The sequence below is a fragment of the Chiloscyllium punctatum genome, chromosome 34, assembly GCF_047496795.1.
Source record: "Chiloscyllium punctatum isolate Juve2018m chromosome 34, sChiPun1.3, whole genome shotgun sequence".
NCBI lineage: Eukaryota > Metazoa > Chordata > Chondrichthyes > Orectolobiformes > Hemiscylliidae > Chiloscyllium > Chiloscyllium punctatum.
The window spans coordinates 60,612,103-60,622,431 of NC_092772.1; the positions used below are offsets into that span (position 1 = coordinate 60,612,103).

Below are 10,329 nucleotides of genomic sequence, written 5' to 3' on the forward strand. Positions count from 1 at the left end.
TACGAGGCAGCAGTGCTAACCACTGAGCTGCCGCCCTTCCCCCAGCCTGCATGGTGATCTAGTCAAGTGGATGACCCAGTCAAGGTGGAATGAACTTCCTAAGGAAGTAGTGGATGCAGGTCCATTTATAATGTTTAAAAGACATTTGGTAATATACATGAGTAGAAAGGCTTTGGAAAGATATGGGTTAGGAGCTGGTAGGTGGGGCCAGTTTCATTTGGGATTATGTTTGGCATGGACTGGTTGGACCAATGGGTCTGTTTCTGTGCTGTATGACTCCATGATTCTACGACACCCAAAAGGTGGCAGATGTTTGGAACTGTCTTCCACAAATGGCAGTGGATGCTGGATCAGCTATTAGTTTTAAATCTGATAGATAAGGCTTTGTTGAGCAAAGGGTCAAAGCCATGTATATGGAGCTAGACAGGAGATCAACCATTGAATGGTGGAACAGGCTCAATGAACTGAATGGCCGATCCTGGTCCTATGTAGATACTCCATTGGCTTCACCTCAGTGTCATCCAGCCTGTTACAGAACAGGAATTTAACCCGAACAGGACAGGAACGGAATCTGATATTAAATGCTGTGAGACACAATTGCTACTGATGGAGGCAAGTTGTAGTTGTGTAGGGCTGTGAACACAATATAATACCTCCAGGCGCTCAGACTGTTAACATATAAAATGCAGCACCCAATTGTTCAATACAAATCAATGTGAATCCATTGTACTTACTCTCCAAGCTCAAGGAATAGGGCTCGCTTGCTTTTTCACTCACAGGGCTACGTGCAATACATCGATAGTTGCCAGTATTGCTTGTGTCAACATGAATTATCATCAACATGGCATTTCCTGAGGAAAATGTTGTCCTCCCTTTGCTGTTGACAAGACTCCCATTGAAGAGCCAACATATTTCGGTCCAATCTCCCATTACATGGCACCTCAGGGACACTGTGTCATTCTCTTTCACTGTGTTCGAAACATTGGATATAATAGACACAGAGGAGATTGGCTCTGTGGATTGGAAACAGAAGAATTAATCGAAGATAGAATAATGAAATACATGGTTTTATTTTAATTGAACAGCTCCAGCCGTAGATAGCTTCATGCCATCAGCATTCCGAATGTGAACATGTTTTATTTTTTAATTTCTCTGTAATCAGGGTAGATCAGCTAGTGCAGATGTAAAAAAACAGATTTTTATTCTCCACTGAAAGCAATGGAAATGAAAAACATGTTCCAGAAACGGACAATTTTTTAACAAGGAAGTATATTGACGTTCAAGGCCCAACGAACTGTATTCAGGTCTTCTTCTCATTTGGAGTATTTTACCAAACTCATGACAAAGGTCTCAAACCTTACGACGTCAGGCTGTAGGTTGGTTCGGTGCTGGAGAATTCTTGGCTGAACAAGCTCCATGTAGTGAAGTGGAACTCACTGTCTTCCAGTTTCGCCTGACTCCTTTTCCAGTTCAGCCAGGACATTGCTTGAAAAGCACTGAGAAGTCACTCTCCCTATTTTGCTTTCTATTGTTAAGGCTTTTTTTTTAATCGAATTTCATTGAATATAATTCCACTGGTTTGAAAGTATCAAGCCATATGTCCCTTTTCTGGAAAATGGAAGTGTATGTTCAGAATGAAACGAATACTTCCTGCTGATTATTTTATTCACTCACGCGACATGTGCATCACTGCCTGGTCAGCATGTCCTACCATCCAGATCTGCCCTTGAGCTAAGTGACTTGCCGTGTCATTTCAGAGATTAGTTGAGAGTCAACCACATCAAGAGTCACATGTAGGCCAGACCAGGTGAGGATGGCAGATTTCCTTCCCTAAAGAACATGAATAAACCATTTAGGTTTTTCTGACCATAATTAATGGTTTCATGGTCATTAATTGATTCTTAATGCCAGAGTTTAAAAATAAATTAATTAAAATTTCATCATCTACTATGCATAATTTGAGCCCTGGTCCCCAGCTGAATGTCTGGACTAACAGTCTGGCATTAATAACACTTGGCCATCATTTCCTCTTCATCCTATTGGCCAGCTCCTTCACCTTTTCAATAACATTAGTGGACTCATTCACTTCTGCTAAAGAGTGCATTAGATTTAAACAGCAATGTGATGTCAATCAGTGGCTTCAAGATCCTAGTGACAAAAATAAATATTCCTCAGAACTTGATGCATCGACCTTGCAATCAATAAATTCCATCCAGTTTCATATGGGGTAGGTGGTAACCCTAGTGATATCATTGCCAGAATATAATTCCAGAGTTCTGGAAAATGTCCAGGTTCGAATGAATACAAATCTGGAATGAAGAATCAGAGAGTGACCATGTAATTGGTAACTGGCAGAAAAAAAAATTAACAAATGCCGTTTAAGGAAGGAAATCTGTTCTCCTTACCTGGTCTGGCCTACATGTGACTCCAGATCCACAACGATGTGGTTGACTCTTAACTGCCCTCTGGGCAATAAATGCTGGCCTAACCAATGACACCCACAAAATGTGTCTGCCAAGTGGTGTAAATCACATAAATCTATTCTTTGAAAGTAATTTCAATGCTTCCCCGAGATGGAGGTGTGTGCATGTGTAGGGGGGTGTTTTTGTCTTACATCAACCACAACAGGACAAGACAGGGTAGATAAACTATTTGGTTAGGGATTCTAGATCTTGGGGACATCACCTGAGAATTAGGGACAGAGCATTCAGGAGAGATTTTGGGGAGCACTTCGACACACAAAGGGTGGGAGACGTTTGGAACACTCTCCCAAAAATGGCAGTGAATGCTGGATCAGTTGTTAAGTTTAAACCTGAGATGGATGTATTTTTGTTGAGCAAAGATATTAAGGGATATGGGCCAAAGGAAGGTTTATGGAACCAGAGCCCAGATTAGCCATGATCCCATTGGAATGGTGGAATAGATTCAAGGGGGGGGGTGAATGGCCCACGCCTGCTCCTAACCCCACCTTAATAAATACCACCCCCTGCCCTATTTCACATACGGGTAAGGGAGTTCTAAGACATTGTCTGCTTCACTACAACTGACTATTGTCAGTGCATTCTCTTCGAAGAAAGTGAGGACTGCAGATGCTGGGGATCAGAGTTGAGGGTGTGGTGCTGGAAAAGCACAGAAGGTCAGGCAGCATCCAAGGAGCAAGAGAGTCGATGTTTTGGGCAAAATCCCTTCATCAGGAATGAGGCAGGGAGCTGAGGGGGTGGAGAGTTACATGGTCTGGGTGGAAGGGTCTGTTGGAAGTGGGAGAATGGGTCTTTGGAAGGTGGATGGGAATCTTGGTGGAAATTCCAGGTGGAAGGGAGAAATATGTACCTTTACCCTCGGTACTCAGGAGCATCAAATAATAAATATCTACCAAATGCACTAAAGCCACTCACCAAGGCTCCTTCAACTGCACTTTCCAAACTTGTGACCTCTACTGAGTCGAGAGTGTGGTGCTGGAAAAGCACAGCAGGTCAGGCTGCATCTGAGGAGCAGGAGAATATTGCTGTGCTTTTCCAGCCCCACACTCTCGACTCTGATCTCCAGCATCTGCAGTCCTCACTTTCTCCTGTGACCTCTACCATCTAGAAGAAGGAAAGCAGATGGACGGAAACATAAACCAAGTTCCCTTCCAATTCACACGCCATACTGATGTGGAATTATATTACACCATCAATATTACTGGGTCAAAATCTGTCAACCCCCTCCCAAAGAGCACAGTGGCCAAAGAGCACGAGAGACACGGACTGCATCGATTGAAGAAGGCAGCTCAGCGTCACCATCCCAGAGCAACTGGGGTGGCACAAAAACATTACTGACTCCCGAATGAGTTGTAGAAATGAGAAAAAGTAGGAGCTCCAATCAAATTCCTTAGAACATTTCTTTACATTGCTCATGTAAATCACTTACTGATCAATTCCCCATTGAGTCACAAACCTTGCTGGGTCCAAAGATACCAACAGCTTCCAGTTCATGTGATTACCTTCTGTGTGGAACCTTTTGTACAGCTTTGCGTGGGATTCACCATTCAACGTTCAAAATCTACTTTGTATGTCAATGTCACAAAGAAAGGGTTAACGACATTGTTCAGGCAGGATCTGCGCTTTTGGAAGCTACTTTTACTCTCACTGTTTAAGACACTTTTATGTTGGGAAAGAGTAGTTGGACCGTTCCGTATCACCTGTCCTTCGTGGAGAAATTTATGAGGAAAAACACCTTTGACCACAAGTCCATCAGGAAGTGGTCAGCACGTAGCGTCCTTGAGACCCTTCGGGAAAAGGAGAGGGCGGATCCTGTCGAGCGGTTCCCTGAGCAGACTGTCAAAGCCATTTGGCAGAATGCCTCATCGCCAGAACTTTCCAACAAGCACCAAGACGTGGCTTGGCTGGTGGTGAGAAGGGCTCTGCCCGTGAGATCCTTTATGCACGCCCGGACTCTCTGCCGCACCGCACGCTGCCCTCGAAGTGGCTGCGGGGGGGGACGAGACTGTCACACACCTCCTTCTGGAATGTGCCTATGCAGAGGAAGTCTGGAGAGGAACGCAGTGGTGCTTGTCGAGGTTCGTCCTGAGCAGCGCCGTGACGCGGGACTCCGTGCTCTACGGCCTGTTCCCCGGGACTCACACCGAGACGAACATTAACTGCGCCTGGAGGATCATCAACTCGGTGAAGGACGCTCTCTGGGCGGTCCGAAACCTGTTGATCTTCCAGCTGAAGGAGTTGACCCCGACCGAGTGTTGCAGACTGGCACATTCCAAGGTCCAAGACTACGTGCTGAGGGACGCGCTGAAGCTTGGGGCAGCTGCCGCCAAGGCGCGGTGGGGAAAGACCACCGTGTAAGATCGGCCTGCCTAAAGAAGAACAGGGGGCCCATACAGACGTTTTTTTTGGGCTCTGCTGATGCCTCAGCCAAATATATGTATATATACAAGATGGAAAAATGCACAGGATTGTAAAGGACAAGGATAGAGTCGAATCTGTGTTTGTAAATATGGACATATGTATGGCATGATCCAATGTACAGACCATCAAATCATTTATGAATAAAGTATATTTTTGAAATAAAAAAAAAAGAGCTACCTGTCCCCGGTGTTGCGAAGGATGGGCCTGGCCTCACTGCCGCGGAACGCTCCGAGTAGTTGGACAGTTCCGTATCACCTGTCCTTCGTGGAGAAATTTATGAGGAAAAACACCTTTGACCACAAGTCCATCAGGAAGTGGTCAGCACGTAGCGTCCTTGAGACCCTTCGGGAAAAGGAGAGGGCGGATCCTGTCGAGCGGTTCCCTGAGCAGTCTGTCAAAGCCATTTGGCAGAATGCCTCATCGCCAGAACTTTCCAACAAGCACCAAGACGTGGCTTGGCTGGTGGTGAGAAGGGCTCTGCCTGTGAGATCCTTTATGCACGCCCGGACTCTCTGCCGCACCGCACGCTGCCCTCGAAGTGGCTGCGGGGGGGACGAGACTGTCACACACCTCCTTCTGGAATGTGCCTATGCAGAGGAAGTCTGGAGAGGAATGCAGTGGTGCTTGTCGAGGTTCGTCCCGAGCAGCGCCGTGATGCGAGACTCCGTGCTCTACGGCCTGTTCCCCGGGACTCACACCGAGACGAACATTAACTGCGCCTGGAGGATCATCAACTCGGTGAAGGACGCTCTCTGGGCGGTCCGAAACCTGTTGATCTTCCAGCTGAAGGAGTTGACCCCGACCGAGTGTTGCAGACTGGCACATTCCAAGGTCCAAGACTACGTGTTGAGGGACGCGCTGAAGCTTGGGGCAGCTGCCGCCAAGGCGCGGTGGGGAAAGACCACCGTGTAAGATCGGCCTGCCTAAAGAAGAACAGGGGGCCCATGCGGACGTGTTTTTGGGCTCTGCTGATGCCTCAGCCAAATATATGTACAAGATTGAAAAATGCACAGGATTGTAAATGACAAGGATAAATTCGAATCTGTGTTTGTAACTGTGGACATATGTATGGCATGATCAAATGTACAGACCATCAAATCTTTTTATGAATAAAGTATATTTTTGAAATAAAAAAAAAATAAACGTTACTGATTGTTGAACCACAAAAAAAAAGAAAGACCACCATGTCACATCTGCCTGCCTAAAGAAGAACAGGGGGCCCACGCAGTCATTTGGGCTCTGCTGACGCCTCAGCTAAAAATGTAATCGTACCGACCTGTACATATTACTCTGTCTCTGCATACCAAGAAATGGAATGTTTACGGATGTATGGCATGACCAATTGTACAGATCATCAAAATATTTTATGAATAAAGTAAATTTTTGACATTAAAAAAAAAGTTGGGGCTTCTTGATTTATTTGCTCCCACAAGGTCATTTACTGCAGAGGCTGTGTCATTAAGTGGATTCAAGACTCGACTGAAGAAGGTCGAGGGGTGACCTTATGGAGGGTCACAAAGTCATGAGGAGAGGAAGTGAATAGCTAAGGTCTTTTCTCTAGGGGTGGGGGAGTTCAAAACTAGAGGGGAAAGGGAACTGGGGGGGGCTAACCTTTTCACTTAGAGTGTGTTTGTATGTGGAATGAACTGCTATAGAAAGTGGCAGGTGAATTTAAAAGGCATTTGGACAGGTACTCAGATAGGAAAGGTTGGAGAAGATTGGAGGAATATGGGCCAAATGCAGGCAAGAGGGACTTGTTTAATTTGGGAAAATAAATCAGCATGGACATGTTGGATCGAAATGTCTGTTTCCATGCTATATGTATTGATGGCTCTATAAGGTAGAAATAGATAGGTTTTTCATCTTGACTTGGAATTAGATGTTCTGTTGCCTCACTGTCACCAGGTTTCAAAATCCCGAAACTCCGACTGCACTGTGGAAGCCACCACTGCCTGGGGAATACAAAAGTTCATAAAAGCTACCCAACACCATTTTATCCAAAGCAATTAGGGGTGAGCAACAAATGTTAGCCCAGCCAGTGATGCCCATAATCCCATGCACAAACTGATTTTTTAAAAAAACCCTTCACAACTATAAGAGTCTGTCTCCCTCACACTGGCTGGGGCTGAGCTGACCAACAGTAGGGGGAGGAAGCTTGGGAGTTAAACTGAGGAGGAAGTGGTCACCGGTTTGGAAAGTCATGTCGGTGGAGTTTTGGGGAGTTGCCGTCGTGTGTCTTGTAGATGGTTGTAATCTGTGTGTGTTCACCTAAGGTACAGAGGCCCTACTCATTGCTGAACAAGGACATTTCTCAGTGGTTCCCTTGCCAGAATTCGACTTCCAGGATCGACAAAATAAATGATCCCAAACCAACATGTTTCACACGCAGCCTGTGAACAAGCGATGCATGAACGACTTGGTTAAGGAAAACATTCCTGTTACTCACCAAACACAGAAAGGATGATTGTTGCATTCGCTACAGCATCACCGAATGAGTTCATGGTAACGCTGTACTCTCCGCTGTCTGAAGCAGTGACTGATTTGAGCAGGAGAGAGCCATTACTCTGTAAGAACTCCACCCGTCCCCTGTAAATATTATTAATGTCTGCTGCTTTGTTAATCCACACAAGTACATCTGACCCGTTGTGCTTCCAAGATCCACTCCTCACCCTCTCCGACGGTCTCACCGACAGGAGCACAGGGTCTCCGACTGCTGCATTAATCAGCCTCTTACTCACTGAGATGGTCAAAGCCTCAGAGTCAACTACAAGGGGAAGAAGAATCGCAGGTTAATGTTCAGCCAGTTTAACTCCAAATGGAGACAGGGAAAGACTGTGAAATCCGTTGTATTTAACATAATCCTCACCAGCACCCCCGCCCACCCCACATCGTCCCTACATAACCCTCAATACCAACATGAAAAATGCACTCTCACCAAGAGATAGAAGTGACCAGACAGTAATGGCAGTGAGTCGGGCTCTCTCCATCCTGTGAGAGCAGCGTCGGTCCCTGTACTAAACAGTGTCCAGCCAGCAGTCCCTGGTCAATGAACCAGGTTAATCTTTAACTAGTTCAATCAGTCAAGAGCTAACTTCGCTGAGTGAAACTATCGGGAGACAGTGGCAGTTATCCAGTTCACTGACTGATGGAATGCTGCAGGAAGCACATTCACGCTCTAATTCTCCTCCCTTTTCCCCAGGTTAAACTCTTCAGTCCTTCAGTTGTGGATGAGGTGGTGACTATTTCTGTGACTGAGGAAGGCCAGGTCTCCCACAGTCTGACCAGTTTTCCCATTCTCCACCGAAATCTGATTGAGAGGGGATAGCAACAAGTCTCCATGGTCACTGTACATCCATGTACACAATGGCCAATACTGATCAAGGGACGTCAAATCATGTCCCATCATGCTCTTCACTGAGTGTCCTGGCATTCCCACTTTGAGCTGAGGATGGTGTATTTGAAGCAGTTACACTTGTCGGAATGGCAGTATGTTTCCAAATCAGGAAAAGGGCAGTAAAAGTTGCAATTCGTAAGGTTCTGTTGAAGAAGCTTTGGTTAGGCATTCCAACAAATCATGCAGGCGCTATACAATGCAGCAACAATGGTGGGTATGGTGCCAATCAAGTGGGGTTGCTTTGTCCTGGATGGTGTTCAGCCTCTTGAGTGTTTTTGGGACTGCACTCATCCAGTCAAGTGGGGAGTATTGCGCCTCGTGGACGGTGGATATTGTTTTGATGAGTTGCTCATCACAGAATTCCCAATCTTGGATTCGCCTTGATATTGATATTGCTGACAGCGTTCAGTTCATGGTCAACGGTAATTTCCCCGGGACGTTATAGATGGAGGATTCCACAATGCTACTGAATGTCAAGATGGCTTGACTCTCTCCTCTGGGAGGTGTATGTTACTTGTCACAAACCAGCTCAAAAACTGACTGTTTTCTTGCTCTCATTGCTCCCAGCTGAGAATGGAACCCAATACCACATTAAAAAATAAACATCTCCGTGCATTATAAAGGGAAGGTGAAAGTGAACCCACTGATGAAGCAGATTGAAGGGGTTGGGCTGAGGACATTTACTTGAGTGACTCCAATTGAGTATCGGAGGCAGTCCAGAGGAGGCTCAGTAGATTGATTCCAGAGATGAGTTGTTTGTCTGGTGAACAGTGTTGAGTACCTCTATGAAGGAACCATGTCTGACACTTGGATTATGGCACAGAAGGGGGTCATATGGCCCAGAAGGAGGTCATTCATCATTGCAATGGTTGCCACTAAGGTATCCCTGTCGCCCTGTAAGTGTATCTCCTTCCAAAGCCCATCCAAGTTCCTTTGGAAGTTACTCATTGTCTTCGCTTCCATTGCCCTCATTGGGAGTGAGTTCCAAGTCATTGTTATTTGCTGTGTTAAAGTGTTCTTCCTTACATGCCCTGTGCATCTCAAACTCTTAAGTTAAGAGCATAAAAACTCAGAGGAGGAGTAGGCCATTCAGCCTGTCAAACCTGCTCCGCTATTCAATACAATCGTGGCTGGCCTCATCTTGGTCCCCACTCCATTCTTCTGCCTGCTCCACATCACCCTTTAATGCATTACGAATTACCAATCAGTCTACCTCCTCCTTACCTTTACTCAGCATCGCAGCATTCACTGCATGCTGGGGTAGTGAATTCCACAGGTTAAGAGAGATGATTTTGTTGCATCTCTGTTTTACATCTGCTGACCCTGATCCTAAAGCTATGACATCTCATTGTAAATTGGAAACATCCTTCCCAACTTTGTCAATCCCTTTGGTATCTTATATCTGAATTAGATTTCCTCTAATTTTTCTGAACTCCAGAGAGTACAGGCTTAAATCGCTTAATATCTCTTTACAAACCCCACATCTCTGGAATCAATCTAGTGAACCTCCTGTGAACTGCGTCCAATACAACTACACCCCTTCTCAAGTAAGTGGACTAAAATTATACATTGTACTCCAAGTGCGGTCTCACTAATGCCTTGTACAGTTGCAGCAAAAGTTCCTTACTTTTATAATCAAATCTTTTAGTGATTAATGGCAAAACTCTATTTGTCTTCCTGTTACCTACTGTTCCTACATACTAATTCTCTGTGATTTATACACAAGGGCACTCAGATCCATCTGGCCAGAGGTACTCTTTGAAGTTTCTCCCCATTTAGAGAATAAGTTCCCTTTCTACTCCTCTGACCAAGATGCAAAATCTCACACTTACCCATGCTACCCTTCATCTCCCATATTTTGTCCCATCTGTGTCCATTTGTAAATTTCTTACTTCTTCATTGAAAATTACTTTCCTACCTATTTTAGTGTCATCACCAAATTTGGCTACAGTACCTTCTGCCTCTGCTTCCAGGTTATTAATACAGAATGTCAATACCTTGGGCCTGAGAACCAAACCCTTCGAACCTCATTAG

At 45.3% G+C, this 10,329-nt stretch overlaps 1 protein-coding gene across 4 annotated transcripts in view; it reads right to left on the reverse strand.

The window, feature by feature from the left end:
- The window catches only part of LOC140458903 (uncharacterized), a 53,019-nt gene extending 45,093 nt beyond the window's left edge, over positions 1 to 7,926 (reverse strand). For all 4 annotated transcript variants that reach the window (XM_072553652.1, XM_072553653.1, XM_072553654.1 and 1 more), the window contains exons 1-3: positions 7,837 to 7,926; positions 7,348 to 7,665; positions 735 to 1,013 (exon numbers count right to left, since the gene is read on the reverse strand). In XM_072553652.1, coding sequence (XP_072409753.1) covers positions 735 to 1,013; positions 7,348 to 7,665; positions 7,837 to 7,888 — 649 coding nt within the window. In that variant the 5' untranslated portion in view covers positions 7,889 to 7,926. The remainder of the gene's footprint in view (positions 1 to 734; positions 1,014 to 7,347; positions 7,666 to 7,836) is intronic.
- Positions 7,927 to 10,329: the final 2,403 nt, after the last annotated feature.